The sequence below is a fragment of the Malus domestica genome, chromosome 01, assembly GCF_042453785.1.
Source record: "Malus domestica chromosome 01, GDT2T_hap1".
Taxonomy (NCBI): domain Eukaryota; kingdom Viridiplantae; phylum Streptophyta; class Magnoliopsida; order Rosales; family Rosaceae; genus Malus; species Malus domestica.
The window spans coordinates 30,767,091-30,784,268 of record NC_091661.1 but is presented as its reverse complement, the minus strand read 5'-3'; the positions used below and the strand labels follow the sequence as shown (position 1 = coordinate 30,784,268).

Here is a 17,178-nt window from a genome sequence, read left to right as displayed (position 1 = left end):
AAATCTAGACGAGTGATGGTATATAGAATTGTAACTCCTTGTATTGAAGTGTAAAAATATTACAACATATATAGGGTTATATTAATCCCTATTGAGGTAGGAATCCTATAATAATTACAGCTGGAAATTACATTCTTATACTGCATTTTCCAATTACGAAGAGGATTTTAGATTAATTAAGTCTAATATAACACTATCATTTCGTGTCCCATGTTACCTGATTTCGTTATGTTGGTTAGAAAAATAGTTAATTTTAGCTGATGCATAACTGATTTTTTGCTCGAAATATTACATTTTCTTATACATTCAGATTGAAAAACGAACATCTAGAATTATTCACTTTTAGGAATGATTCGGCATCTATATTTTGTTTCAAACTTAACCTGCACCATGGTTTTGTAAATAAATTCTAGACGTGCTAGTGATTAGAATTGTGAAACACACAAATGTTGTTTTCACTGATGATGTGGTTTCCATTATTCTTTACACAATTTATTCTGTATATTCCTGAATTTCATAAACCCTAAATTTAATTCCGGAAATCTTACTTTTCTACTTGAAACAACTCTCTAGTCCCTAGAAACAACTCTCTAGTCCCTAGTTTGAGGAGAGAACAAAAAGGAAAGCCATTGTATGCCTTTGCTCATACACTTTCATTACCTGATCTATGTTATCCAGTTTTATCTAGTTGATCAGAAAAATTGCTAACTTGGCTGTGTGGAATCGATGTTTTGCTCGAAACATTGTTTTTTTTTTCTCTCTCTCTAGTTCTACAACAACAAAGTTAACATTTTCCTAACTTGAAGTAATGAGGTCACTTGAGACTCGGGATGAAAATACATAAAGCAAAGCCGCAAAATTGCAAATTCAGAAGGAAAAGCGAGATTTTCATCAAGCATAGTGTTATTCACACACTTATTGTTACCTCTCATACACTCTTGTTAGTTTTTGTCCATTAATATTCTTAAATACATTGATTCGACGATTAAAAATTAAAAAAAAATGTATAAGACATAAAAATGAATGTATGAATATCATACTACCACCACCCTTCATCAAAAGGGGCGTATAAACGGAAAAGCATTTAATAACAAGGAAGTTCCATGAATATTTGCTTTCTTAAAACAAACTAATTGGCTTTGGTTTTGTGACGAAGGAAGGAAACCATTGGCAATATATTATTTGAGTGGAGGATTTTTGGTTTGGTCAAACCATTTTGAGTGGAGCTTGATCAAGCTCATGAGCTACGCATCCTATTCGACCGTCGTCCATTCACATTTTTTGAATAATATATTTCCAGAACTAAACATGGGGCTTCAATTCTGTGATCTTATTGGCAAAGATGTAAAAATTTGTAGTTTCGCAGAACCGATGGACCCAAAATTCATCATAGCTTTGAAAGTTTTCACCAAAACTCAGCAAAACATTTTTCGCCAGCAATGTAATCATTTATTTTTCATTTTTTTGTTAAAAAACCCTCGTACCCCTGAAGTTTCTTAAAAAGTGCTAAGAGCTCTATCACTTGCCTTTTCATCGTATAACCTCACATTTAAAATTTGCCCCTAGGAAAATTTCATTTTCAAGTTCCACAAAGAGAAATTTGAAAACAATATATACCAGACAAACTTTCGAACGGTTCTCGGTTCTTCATTTATATAGAAATATCACTCCGTGTAATATTTTTTTTTTAATAAAAACGATAGCTTTATTGATAACAAACTCATCAAGAGAGCAAATCATAAACCCTATATAAATCCTGGGTAATATTGCTAGGGAAACTAAATTTGTAAACAAAATTTGCAAATTAAATGATATGTCACCAATAGAAATGAGCACGTTTATCAATTATTAAGTAACAATCCAATCATCAACTTACATGTCATTTACTTTGCAAAATTTTACTATAAATTTAGTCTCTCTAGCACTACCCATCCATATTTAGATGAGTATCGTACATTAATGCTAATTGAAAATTACATTCCTATAATACATGCAATAATTACAAAGATAATTTTGGATTAATTTCCTTTACTTTGACAATTTCAATAATCTATTAATGTCTTTTGCTTTTCATTTTCAAGTTGATAAATGTTAGTGCTAATAAGTAGGTAGGCAGCCAAATCATGAACCATGCACAGTAAAAAGAATGACAAATAAAAAATACAAAGAATCCGAGTGCATATAATAAGAAAATTCTTACCAAGTTGCTGCCTGTTTCGGAAGGTTCGCGACAGGATATTCTGCCTTAACACCTTCACCATGTAATATTATGTTCCCTGGCCTAGTAGTCTATACGATCTTCCTTTTTCTTTGCCAAAAGGTTGATTTGCAACTTAATTATTTAATCACAACAAATCAAAGTAAATTAAACCTATACACGGTTTTGTTTAAACTTATTAAAAACGTTGTCATCAAGCTCAAGAATAAATTCGGAAGTCAAAAATTTTCACTCAAAGATGATGATGATGATGTGTCATTGTGTTGTGTTTGAGTCATTCTTCCATCAGTTGGTGAAGTTGTGTTTGAGTCATTCTTCTCATCATTTGGAGAACCTTGTTTTCTATTTTTCATGCTTCCATTCATTGTCTTCTTTCGAATAGGGGACACAAAATGAAACTAAAAAACAAAAAACTGAAAACAAATTCAAATTATTAGTTTTATTGTTAACTCCTTTTCATATAATATCTTGTATTTTCCCTCTTAAGATCTTACCCCATCACCTCCCTTCACACTTCTTCATTCTCCACGGTTTTTATATATATTTTTTTTGAAATATTCTATTCCAATCCTTAAAGAAGATTACTATTTGAATTAAACCTTGTCTGAGATTAAAAATTAACTATAGTCCTTGGTATTTAATTGTAATTTTCAAACATTAATTAGGCTGTAATAATTACTGAATTCTTTATGTAGGTTATATATTGATTCTCTTAAACAATAAAAATCTTAGGAGAAGTGCCGATTTAGTCTCTGGATTATCATTTCAGTGAAAATTAGGTCCCTGAATTATTTTTTCGGAAAAATAAGTCCCTAAATTTATTAAAAATTGTTAATTTCATCTCTACTATTATATTCAAAGCTATTTTATCCAATTTTTCGTCAACTTAAGTCACTTGACACACTTTCGAGTGTAAAACCGTCATTTTTCACCTATAGGCCCTTAACATTTTATATAGGTTGTGAATCTAATGTCTAATTTACCCTCTAAAGTTAATTTCATACACTATTTCTTTATGAAAAATTATCAATCTACCCTCCAATGTGTATCACATGCAAGTAACGTGACTTGAATTGACGGAAAATTGAATATAGTATCTTCAAATCTAATATTAGGGATGTAATTGGCAGATTTTTATAATTCAATGACTGATTGTTCTAAAAAGTAGTTTAGAGATCTAATTTTCACTTGGGTGATAATTCAAGAACTAAATTGACAATTCAACCAAAATCTTATATATCATTGATAATTCATTAAATTTTCATAATAAGAAATCCATATATTGTCATCTATTGTGTGCAAATTTCTCCATATGCATACTATGTACCTATTTATGCTTAGATACTATAGCTACGTACTGATACATTCATACCGAAACTTATGTACCTACATATTTGTACCAAAACTTAGGTACATTTGTATATCGAAACTTATGTACCTATATATTTGTGCCGAAACTTGTGTACCGATTTATTTGTACCGATACTTCCGTACCTACGAGTTTTTGAAAATATAAATTGTTTTTTTTTTGTTGTTGACTTTCTTTTAATGATAAGAATTTGAATTATGAATAAATTGTTTTATGTATTAATATAATTGGAGCACACAAAAAATACATTAATTATAGATGAGTAGAGAATTTCATATTGTTACATCCCACATCGTCCAAGGGAGTGTATCATGTAAGCCTTATATGTATATTCTCATCTCTACCTAGCACGAGGCCTTTTGAGAGCTCACTGGCTTCGGGTTTCGTAGGAACTCTGAAGTTCAGCGAGTTCGTGCGAGAGCAATCCCAGGATGGGTGTGACCCATTGGGAAGTTCTCGTGTGAGTTCCTAGAAACAAAATTGTGAAGGCGTGGTCGAGGCCCAAAACGGACAATATCGTGCTTACGGTGAAGTCGAGCTCGGGATATGATGGGGGCCCGGGATGGGATGTACCAATTTGGTATCAGAGTCAATCCTTGGCCGAAAGTGTGCCAACGAGGACGTCGGGCCCCTAAGGGGGGTGGATTGTTACATCCCACATTGCCTAGGGGAGTAGATCATCTAAGCCTTATATGTATATTCCCATCTCTACCTAGCACGAGGTCTTTTGGGAGCTCACTGGCTTCGGGTTCCGTAGGAACCCGAAGTTAAGCGAGTTCGATCGAGAGCTATCCTAGGATGGGTGACCCATTGGAAGTTCTTGTGTGAGTTCCCAGAAACAAAATCGTGAAGGTGTGGTCAGGGCCCAAAGTGGATAATATCGTTTGAAGGTGTGGTCGGGGCCCAAAGTGAATAATATCGTTTGAAGGTGTGGGCCCCAAAGTGAATAATATCGTTTGAAGGTGTGGTCGGGGACCAAAGTGGATAATATCGTGCTACGGTGGAGTCGAACCCGGGATGTCGTGGGGGCCCGGGCTAGGATGTGACACATATGCTAAGTTTATAATAATAAATGTGCTATAATTACTTAAAGATGGTAAATTTTAAAAATAAGAACTTAAACTGAATTTCAAAAACCATTCAGATTAAAATCTAAAAAAAAATCTTGTTTAAGTCCTAAAATCTAATAAACAAAAATAGTTTTTAGCAAGACTATATTAGTCCTAAATTCTTAAATATTAGAGAAATTTCGAAATAATTGTCTCTCACATTAATATTCAAGTTTTTGGAAAAAGTAATATAGGTAACATTGTGAGACACCTCCACTCAAGCTTTTCTCCTGAGATATGCCAATGAAAACACTCATAAATGATAATTTATCTTTAAGGCAAATGCTATAACCTAGAACCTAAATTTGGATCCTCACCAAACTTTATTGTTCAGAGTTTAAAGACAAGAAAATTTGGATTTTGGTTTATGTGAAAAAGTGATCAAAACTCTTGGTTTGTGTGATAAGGTAGGCTAGCGAAATGGGTTAATGGGGACCGACATATTCAATTTAAGCGATCCGGATTACCTGATCTTGATGCTCCGAACAGTGAGACCCGGAGTGAATCTATGCCCCCTCGCTTGATACCAAGTAGTAGTAGTAATGGCGTATGTTCTAGGATTGAAATAGAAAGGCATTTTGTCTTGGAATGAGGATCCTTGCCGGATCCTCTTTGTGAGGATCTCGGGGAATCTCAAATCACAACCGTACATTCGTACATTGTGTGGTCAGAAATCATTGTAAATTTTTTTATTTAAAATTGAATATAAACAATACCTGACAAAAAATGACTGCACAATGTACGATGAACAAATGTGATTGGAGGATCCTCGGAATCCTCACAAAGAGGATCCGGCGAGATCCTCTCTCTTTGTCTTGGTTCAAGCTGCCGGATCCTCTCTCTTTGTCTTGGTTCAAGTTGTGGAAATGTATGCAGAGTATTTTAAATTTACATATTTGTACTGGGTGATGCTAGACAGATTATTTATTTAGACCAAATTTTATAAATTAATTATATAACGTGACGGTTGATGTTTGAATTATTACTGAAGTGTTGATTAACATGTTAAATTTTCATTTGTGACACAAATCACATAATTTATAAATTTTGTCTAAAAAATTGATTTGCCTATCATTACTCATTTGTACGAGCTATAGATATCAAAATGTTGAAGCACTGTAACTATGTAACCATTCGGTACAATATTCCCGTGCTGTAAAAGTAAGGCATGATTCCTCTATCCAGTAGGACAGACAATGAATTATTGAAGAAGATGATAAAATCCACGCATGTGACCCAAACAACATAATGAAGAAGAAGAATCGTTCAAATGCTGACCACCATGTACTTACTACGTATGCTACGCACCTTTCGTACCAAGACTTCAAACTGTCTTTAATGATGATATACAGGCTGGTATATTACTGAGTCAATGTTACTATCATAGATTAGTATGATTTGATACATAAAATAACTTTTATGTTACGAGTGCAACGCAAATAAAGTTGAGTATTTAAATCAGAAATGGGTGAATCGGACCAAATGGAGCTCTCAACTAACTGAATCAAACCAAGTGTTCTTGAACTAGTCCAATTTAGTTAGATTTACATGGTATCCAAAATCAAATCAAACCAAATTAAATCGATATATTTTATAATTAACTTTTTTTTTATATTTCAATTAGGAAAATCAGATTGAATCAACCCGTGCATGTCTACCCCACTTAAAAGTCAGATCATGAAAATTCCTATCCGAAACAAGGGAACAAGATTTGTCACCCATGCGTGTTGGAATAGTGTAAATTTTAAATTTCAGGTAGACGGGTCATGGGCCCACTCCAACAATATTGATACTGTCTCCACTTGGTCACCTGCTCAATCCGTCAGGTGTAGAGTTTTAATACAAAAGGCCTCGACGTTAGTTAGAGTGGGGTAATTCTATATAAATGGCTTGTTCTCAAGCCTTCTGGTCGATGTGGGACAAATGAATTCTAACACTCCCCCGCACGTGAGACCCCATTTTATGGATTACACGTGGAGTTCCACACATCGACAACCACGTGGAGCCAAGCCGGGGCTCACCCGTTCGTGCTGGGCCAATGCACGTGGCACGGCAACCACGTGGAGCCAAGCCGGGGCTCACCTGTTCGCGCTAGGCCAATGCACATGGCACGGCAACCACGTGGAGCCAAGCCGGGGCTCACCCGTTCGCGCTGGGCCAAAGGGGACCCACCCGTTCACGTGGATATACGGACCCGTCCCCTGGCTCTGATACCATTTTAAATTTCAGATAGACGGGCCATGGGCCTACTCCAACAACACCGATATTGTCCCCACTTGGCCACCTGCTCAATTCGTCAGGTGTGAGGTTTTAATACAAAAGGCCTTGGTGCTAGTTAGAGTGGGGTAATTCTATATAAATGGCTTGTTCTCAAGCCTTCTGGCCGATGTGGGACAAATGAATTCTAACAGTAAATGCCCCCCCCCCCCAAAATCTATTTCAATCCGTCTATTTTTTATCTAAATTTGGTCAAATTGTTTCACCTATAAAGAAAGTTAAGGTTCTATCATAAAATTACTTGATAATATGAGGAGTAGCTAACTATTTATAAGCACATGCAAAGATCCTAATCTCATCAATGTCAGATTCATTTTCAACAACTTAAAATAATTTTGTCAAATTGTGCAGACCACACATGTGACAATATTACTGTTTCATTCTCATCAACGAATAGTGCAATGCAAAAAGGTATTAATTATACATATGTATAGTTAAAATTACGATTTTCTTTCGAACGCAGTTTAAAAATTGCACGTAAAATTTACATACACGAGCAAATTCAATGTTTTAGGCCATGAAATGACATTTTAACTACGTATATAAGCCTCAAGTGTAATTTTTGGACAAAAATTATAATTTTGACTAATGGTAAGATAAGCGACTTGATGAAAGTGTTGAGAAAAAAGAATACGGATTCTCTCCAGATCCTCTTGGTGAGGATCTCGGGAATCCATGTATCTTGTCCGTTCATCGTACATCGTGCGGTCAGAAATTATTTTGAATTTTATTATTTAAAATTAAATACAAACAGTATTTAAGAAAAACTGATAACACGATATATGATGAACAAACACTATTCACGGATCCCCAAAATCCTCACAAAGAGGATCCGGATTCGAGAGAAAATACTATACTGTTTGATTCCTTCCATGCATATGCTAACAAAGGTAAAGAGATGAATGAACCTTTTAGGGAAAGCAGTTATAGCTAGGCAACTTACATACATATAAATAAATATATACATATATATATATGTAGATAGATAGATATAGCTTTTGCCTATTGCCATTTCTTCTTTCTTCCTCCCTTCTGCACTCTCTGATGTCAACTACAAGTCTACAACCACAAGGCCTACGAGTCAACAAACAAACAAACAAACTCTCTCACGTAAACACACTTTGTTGTTGTTGATTGTTGGGCAGCTTAAGCTTGTATTTTTAATATACATACATACATATATATTATATACATATATATAATATATGTATGTATCATTCGTGATCTCATTCTCTAGCTCATTCCAACTTTCCAAGCGCAAACCCTATTTATCTACTACATTTCTACCCTTCTTCATTCGTTCATTCCTTCTCCTCCCAAACATTTGCTCTCTTGTTTTTGGTGTAAGAATCAATGGAGAGCATGGACCGATGTCACCAGAAGCGACCCAAAATCACCATTACTGATCAGTCTGAAGGTCTGTGTGCATTTCATTCCTTCCCAACAAACTTTTACTCACCAGTTAAGTCTGAGTTCTTAATAAACTTAATTTTCTATATTTATTTGGGCAGAGGTTATTAGTGATGAATGGAAATTCATAAACATGACTGAACAAGAAGAAGATCTCATATATAGAATGTATAGGTTTGTTGGACCCAGGTATGTTGTTTTTTTTTCCAAATCAAAATCCAAATGTTTTTCTATTTAATTTTGCACCTAGTAATACTAATATAAATGTTTTAAATGTCTAGAACTTAGTTTAAGTGCTTAATTCCTTATATTTTTTTTATAAAATAATTCGTTTATGATTCAGATTAGTACATAGACTTATTTTATTAGTCGCAACAATCGAAAGATGAATTGAAGGACTGCAAATAGAAGCGTAGTGTAACCAAGTTCGCCGGAGTGTTTAGGCCTCCTCTACACTCAAGCTCGGCGGCTCTCCTATATAAAATATAGAGCATTGCTCGAATAATTAAAATAAGAATGAACGTGTGTGTTTGAATATTTAATGAATACATGATAATAGTACCCTTTCCCACCCAAAATTTTCCTTTTCTATTTTATCTCTAACCCTCTCACAGCAAAATGCTAGTTAAATGTAAAAAGTACAAGTAAGAAACAAAATGCACTTTGTATCCACTACTAAAACCAACAGGATCCTCTCCGGATCCTCTTGGTGAGGATCCTCTCCTGATTCTTTTGGTTAGGATTATGGGAATCCGTAAATCGTGTTTGTTTATCGTACATTGTACGGTCAGTTTTTATCAAGTACTATTTGTATTTAATTTTAAATAAAAATATTTAAAATAATATTTGATCATACGATATGCGATGAACGAACATGATTGATAGATCTACGGATCCTTATAAAGATAATTTGATGAGGATCCGGATTCCTACTAAAACTCTAAAACACAAAGCCATGTGATTATCCAATTCCAAATAAAAACACACCATCTGAGAAAGTAGTGTCTTTTTCTTTAACGAGTGAGAAAACAAAGAATAAACGTCTGGTACTCGCACTCTGAAGTTGTAAACTTTGTCTTTTCTACTGTCTGGTCTGAAAATCACAACTGCTTCCACGGCTGTACCCTAGATATTTACCTTGTCCAACCGTCAAATTTGGCTTTGAATCCCTATATACAGGATCCTCAAGCCCCTTTTTTCGAAAACACTTTTGCTTATAAGTATTTTTGTTAAAATATTGGAAACAAGTCATTTTTTTAGGAGTTTTAATATAACTCATGGTATTGTTCGCTTTTAAAGTTAAAGACATTTTTACTTTAAAAAATCGCTCATAATACTATTCACTTACAATATATTTTTGTGCTTTTGGTTAAAATTCAAAGTTTTTAATTCTTTTTCATTAGTTTTTTTTTTTTTTTTTAATATAAAACGTAAGTGCTTCTATAGGAAGTGGAAGCGCTTATGGTTGACGGAAGGGACTTCGATCTATGATCTAGAGGCATTTTCAAGTTTTATTGTCAAACTAGTTAAAAGTGTTTTGGTAGGCGTAAAGCGCTTTTAGTATTTCCAGAAGCAATTCCAAGCAGACTGCAAAATCAGGGTCTTACATGAATAATAGTAAATATTGTCTTGCGGTATTTGAATCACCGTGTTTTGGTATAAGAATGAGCAGAATTTTGTCTTCTTCTTTTTACTTGGTTTCAGATGGGATTTAATAGCTGGGCGGATTCCAGGTCGAAAAGCAGAAGTACTAGAGAGGTTCTGGATCATGAGACATTGTGATGCGTTTGCTGAAAAACGAAATCAACGTAAGATAGAGGGCTCTAATATTGATCGTCGTCAAATGTTTAATGGATTTAAGTAGTAGTCTCCCTTTTTGATTGTTTTCTGTGCCTTTCTGTTATTGTGTAGTAACTCAGTTCTTGCAGTTCTCTCTCTCTAGATAAACTGTAATGAGGGAAAAGAAAAGGTAAATTTCAAGTTGTCGCAGCGAAAGCGAAGCAAAGCGGGGGTGAGATAATAACACACAGTTCGTGTAATACTTATGCGTAAATCGGAATAATATAATCGCACATTTCATCCTACAAAAGGGCGAAAAATATTACATTTCATGTATACAAAAGGTAAGTTTATGGAATCTAAAGGCTTTATATATCATCGGTGGAATTGTTGAGAATGAATTCTACATTAATGAGAGGAAAGATCTTGCATGGAATTCTACATTAATTGATTTTATGGTGGAACCTTAATTTTCTTCATAGTATCAAAGCAGGTTGTCCCACGTGTGAAGCCAAACGGCCAGACACGCTCCACGTCACCCCGTTGTGTTGTCCACGTGTTAGGCTTGAAAATTTGTCACACGTGAGGGGATTCTTCACTAGACGTTATGCAATCTCTATTTCACTGAACTTTACAAAAGTTCTTCTATGGTACAAATGTGACTAGTATACAACATTGACATGACAATCAGTAGTAAACCGAAGGCGGAAGATCTTTTTAAGACGAGATGTATATGTGTCGATTACTGTAGATGTAGCAATGATAGTTTGTTTAGCACTCTTCCAGGAAACAGCTCCACCATTCAACATGAAAATATAACCACCGGTTGACTTTCTATCATCCACATCACCTGCCAAATTGAAGTCAGTGTACCCCTCAAGGTCCAAAGATTCACTCTTGCCATAAACCAACATAAAGTTTTTAGTTCTTTGCAAGTATCTCAGAACCTTCTTGGCATATATCCAATGTGCTTCTCCTGGATTTGCTTGAAACCTTCCCAACATTCTTACTATAAATGTAATGTCTGGTTGTGTACATACGGTTACATACATAAGGCTACCCACCAGAGAAGCATAAGACTTAGATTGCATTTTCTTTATCTCCAAATCAGTCCTTAGGCATTGATTCTTCGAGAACTTATCCCCTTTGTTAACTGGGACTTGGCCACAACTACAACTTTCCATATTAAATTGGTGCAATACTCTATCAATGTAACCTTTTTATGATAAGCCAAGAAATATTTTCTGTCTATCACGTACAATCTGAATTCCCAACACAAAGTGTGCTTCTCCCAAATCTTTCATATGAAAACTTTCATTGAGCATCCTCTTGGTTCTTTGTAACAACTAAGGACAAGAGCTTGCTAGAAGGATATCATCAACATAAAGCACCAAAAGAATAAACTGTGAACCAGAAAACTTGATGTAAATGCAATCATCCAATTTATTCTCTGCAAATCTCTAAGAATAAACAATCTGATCAAACTTTAAATACCATTGTCTAGATGCTTGTTTTAATCCATATATCGACTTGTTGAGCTTGCAAACCATGTTTTCCTTCCCCCTTTCAATAAATTTAGTTGGTTGTTTCATGTAAATACACTCTTCTAGGTCTCTATTCAGAAAATCTGTTTTCACATCCATTTGATGCAGCTCCAAGTCAAAATATGCAACCAAAGCCATGACAACTCGCATGGAATCTTTAGAAGACACTGGGGAAAAAGTATCGTTGTAATCAATACCTTCTCTTTGAGTGAAGCCCTTTGCTACTAATCTAGTTTTATATCTCTCAATTCGACCAAGAGCATCTCTTTTGGTTTTGTATACCCACTTACAACCCATGGGCTTAATTTGAGGGCTAGACTCCACAAGTATCCAAATATTGTTTTTGTACATCGAATCTAGCTCTTCCTTCATTGCATTCTGCCATAAAGTTGATTGTGAACTCTCCACGGCCTGAGAGTATGAAAGAGGGTCATCAATATCACCAATGTCAAAATTTGCTTCTTGCAAATAGACATAATCACTCACAGCTGTCAATTTCCTAACTCTGGTTAACTTTCTTGGTTCAAACAAAAGCTGGTTCTCAACTAAAACTAGTTGTTCTGAATCTGAAACAGATGCAGGTGCAGGTATTTGGTGATCAATTTCCATAGTTTGATTTATAGGAGACTCCAAATCTGCAATTATTTCTTATCCTTCAGTTAATGATGATTGACGGAATAATGTGACCTGGTTGTAGTTGGTAGCTTCAGAGATATCATGCGACTGATCCACCTCTTCAAAATTAAAGTTTTCTTTTGTCAAATCAGAAACATCTTGATCTTTAAGAAAAACTGCATTGTGTGTCTCCTGGATTCTTGTATGACCCTTAGGTATGTAGAATCGAAACCCGACTTTTTAGGATAACCTATAAAATAGCACGATTGTGTTATGGGATCCAACTTCCTCTCATTTGGGTTGTAAAATCTAGCTTCAGCCTTGCATCCCCAAACATGAAAATAGCCAAAATTAGGAACTCTACCATGCCATATTTGAAAAGGTGTTGAAGAGACTGATTTACTTGGAACTTGGTTGAGAATGTAGTTGGCAGTTTTCAAGGCTTTTCCCCATAAGAATCCTGGCAACTTCGATCTTGTCATCATACTTCTTACCATGCCAATTAGAGTCCTACTCCTTATCTCTAAGACTCCATTTTGTTGAGGTGTGTCCGATGTTGTATATTGAGCTACAATGCCATTTTGCTCCAAGTAAAGTGCAAATGGTCCATTTTGTTGTCCTGATTCAGTGTACCTGCCAAAGTATTCTCCTCCCCTATCCAATCTAACAATTTTAATGACTTTACCTAACTATTTTTCAACCTTAGTTTTGTAAATAATAAAGCACTTAAGGGCATCAGACTTTTCACTAATAAGAAAAGTGTATCCTAGTCTAGAGAAATCACCTATAAAGTTAACAAAATACTTGTTTCCACATATTTAAAGTTAACAAAATACTTTTTTCCACATATTGTTTTGACTGGAAAAAGGGCCACAAATATCAGTGTGTACGATTTCAAGCAACCCTTGACTTTTCTTAGCATCTAATTTCCTAAAATTGGTCATTTTACCCTTTAAGCAATCAACACATTCTGTTGCAGTGGCATGATCTAATTTTGGTATCAATTCAGCTTTAGAAAGTTGAAGAATTCTTTCTTTAGAGATGTGCCCTAATCTCTTATGCCAAAGAATATAAAAAGTATCTTGTTCTAGCATTCTCTTTGAACTAAAGTTTAAAACTGAGTGGTCAACATACTCAACTAGACAATCTAGATGCTAGAGATTTTCAGACAAAATGGCAATTCCCAAAATTTTATCAAAATAGTCTTTTTTAAAGATTTTCAAACATACATCATCAGCAGAGAATGCATAACCATCTTTTATTATTTTAGAAGCAGAAACCAAGTTTCTTTTCATTTTGGGCACATAGAGCACATCTTTTAATTGTAAAACAAAACCAGGTGTCAGTTTCAAATTGACTATCCCTATGGAATCCACTGCAACCTTAGTCCCTTCCCCAACATAGACATGATACAAAGCATTTCCAATTTCCTTTTGTTTTTTAAAACCTTTCAAAGAGTTAGTTATGTGTACTGAGCATCCAGTATCAAACCACCAAGAGTCAACAAGTACTTCATAAAGATTTGACTCAACACGGACATGTACTTGTTCTTTCTCTTTGATCTTAACATAATCTTTAAAAAATTCACAATTAACTTTTAGGTGCCCTTTAGTCTTGCACCAAAAACACTTAAGTTTAGACACATCTTTAGGTTTAGCCTTAAATTTGATAGATTTTCTAGGGGAGTCATTTACTTTAGCAGATATATTGAATTTGTTTGAATTTTTAGTGAATTTAGAATTCTTACCAGGACCAGAAGAGCCACCATTGTTGAATGATCTCTTATCTCTTCCAGATTACACATAGTTTGCTTCTTCAATCTCCTTGCCTTTCTCTTGCTTTTGCCGGGCTTCTTCTTGCACACATTGTGCAATTAGTTCATCTATATCCTAGCTTTTCTCTTGTGTATTATAGGAGACTTTCAACTGACCATACTTTGTGGGGAGGGCTTGAAGGATCATAAACACAAGTTGCTTCTCTCCAATGTTTACATCCATGGAATTCAACTTTTCAACATCATCTGTCATTTTCATTATATGATTTCTTATAGAGCCAGTACCTTCAATTTTGTATGTAGTTTGCAAGGACATGTATTGGCTCACTTCTGCCTTTTAAGACTCTTTAAATTTCTTTTCAATTGCAGCCAAATAGTCCACATCCAGTTCTGGTTTCTTGATTCCTCATCTAATGGTATCAGTCATCCCAGCTTCTAAGATGGAAAGTGCTACTTTGTTGGCCCTTGTCCACCTCTCAAAATCTGATCTTTCTGCCCTGATACTTTGATCACTTATGACAGGCCTAGGATTATCAATTGCTATATCGAACTCATTTAAAGTCAATAGTAAACTGATATCCCTTCTCCACTTCTTGTAGTTGCCACCACCGGTAAGGATCAGAATATTTGCCAAGTTTAAGCTCCTCATCAGTATTGCAGACACTGATGAATATGAAATCACCATATGAACATTTAGAGTTCTATTTTTTTTTTCCATAGTCTATTGCACATCAAAGCTTTATAACCAATATCCATATATACAATCTTAACAACAAACAGTTGATAGGCGCATATAGGATTAAGGGTTTCAAGATAAACCATGGACCGATCACTAGACCTGGCATTTTAGACCCGACCCGACCCATTAATATTAGTATTTGGGTGGATGCTTAATGGGTCGGGTTGCTAATGGGTGAACCCGTTAACAACTCGTTAGATAACGGGTCACTTTGGATCAACCCGTTAGACCCGTTAACACCCGTTAGTTGAGGATGTTTTAATAATTTCAATAAAGTCTTAACAACAAAATATAAACTCTATGCAAAAAAATAATAATAATAATAATTGTTAACGGGTGAAACGGGTGATCCGTTAGCTTAACGGGTCGGGTTTGGATGACCTGTTAGCTTAACGAATTGAGTTCGAATGACCCGTTAACTTAACATGTCGGGTTAAACCCGACCCAAACCCAATAAACCCGACCTGTTTACAGGTCTACTGATCACCATGTAATCAGGAACAACCATCTTTTTGTACTGATTTGTTCCATATATCTCAGTTCATGGTTTTGATAGCACCATTAAGTTTGCATAAATTCGAACCAAATATATTTCTTATGAATGATCATTTTAACATGCTTTATTCCAAGAAATTGCAATCATATTTTAAGAATGACATTTTTCATGTTAATCAAAAGATCATTCTACAAGATTCATATAAAATTTTATTTTATATGATATTCATATTGCTAATCCGAGTTTTGAAGATCACATACCTTTTAAAGAGATAAACATCAACACCCAGCAGCGGAAACATTTTCGACAGATATTGAACACTCAACAACAAGGTTTGATTTACTCAGATTGCTGATGAATGGGTCGGGATTAAAGGAACAAGATAAAGTCTTCATTCCCAAAAGAACAAACCTAGAAAACCCAAAAAAACAGAACAGATTTCGAATACCAACAGTCATAATTATGGGCTTTTTATTCAAAATGGTACCTGAGATTTGCATCATCCATAATTTTGGTCCCTGAGATTTAAAATCAATAAAAGTAGTCCCTGAGATTGTCCACCATCCATGATTTTGGTCCTTCCACTGAAGCTTTTGGCCGGAAATTTGGGCAATTTTCAAAGCTTCGTAACTCAATTGTTTCTTAACCAAATTCGACCCATAATATATCAAAATGAAGATAGGAAAGTGTAGAATAAGATTATATTTATTTGGAAGCCCAATGATTGCAGGAGTTAAATAGCCTCAAAGTTGACTGGTCAATTTTGAGGCTATTTTCCGACCATCTCCGGCAATCATTGGTCTTCCAAATAGATATAGTCTTATTCTACACTTTCCTATCTTCATTTTGATATATTATGGGTCAAATTTGGTTAAGAAACGATTGAATTACGAAGCTTTGAAAATTGTCCAAACTTCCGGCCAGAAGCTTCAATGGAAGGACCAAAATCATGGATGGTGAACAATCTCAGGGACTACTTCTATTGATTTTAAATCTCAGGAACCAAACTTATGGATGATGCAAATCTTAGGAACCAATTTGAATAAAAAGCCTCATAAAAATCTAACTAACCTTATTTTACCAAAAACGCACCATTTAGGAAAAATTGTTGTGAGACCTAGAACCGGCTTCGAAACCTTATTATGGTGATTTTCAGTGTTTTTTTATTTTTTATTTTATTTTTTATGCTTCAATCGACCTTGCTTGATTGAATTTAAGAACTTAAACCTAAGGCTCTGATACCACATGTAAACTTATATTGCCAAGAACAAGATTAAGTCGCATAAATCACAAACAAGAAAGCATGAAAAACTCTTACATAAATATGTAACGAACTCTGCAATACCACTGACCTGATGAACTGCCATTGGAAGATGCCATAGCTGCTGCCATTCAGTCTCAGTGCGTTGCAATCCTTCTCCTCTCTGTCAGATGAATTTATGCTCTAACCAAGAATAGGACTTAGTTATATATATATATATATATATATATATATATATATATATTGTGACCTCTGCTCTCACAGATGCACGCTCAATTAAGAACTAAGTCCTATTCTTGGTTAGAGCATAAATTCATCTGACAGAGAGGAGAAGGATTGCAACGCACTGAGACTGAATGGCAGCAGCTATGGCATCTTCCAATGGCAGAGGTCACAATATAGGACTTAGTCCTAACCAAGAATAGGACTTAGTTCTTAATTGAGCGTGCATCTGTGAGAGCAGAGGTCACAATATATATATATATATATATATATATACACACACACACACACATACATACATATATCTCTCCTAATCCAATAAGGATTCCCTATTAAAATCCCTGCAGGAAACAACTTATGTCTCC

At 34.9% G+C, this 17,178-nt stretch overlaps 1 protein-coding gene across 1 annotated transcript; it reads left to right on the top strand.

The window, feature by feature from the left end:
* Positions 1-8,201: 8,201 nt before the first annotated feature.
* LOC103443499 (MYB-like transcription factor TCL1) lies at positions 8,202-10,472 on the top strand. Its single transcript, XM_008382374.4, has 3 exons — positions 8,202-8,390; positions 8,485-8,572; positions 10,088-10,472. Exons 1-3 carry the CDS (start codon positions 8,327-8,329, stop codon positions 10,245-10,247), a joined length of 312 nt encoding a protein of 103 aa, XP_008380596.2. The 5' UTR covers positions 8,202-8,326; the 3' UTR covers positions 10,248-10,472.
* Positions 10,473-17,178: the final 6,706 nt, after the last annotated feature.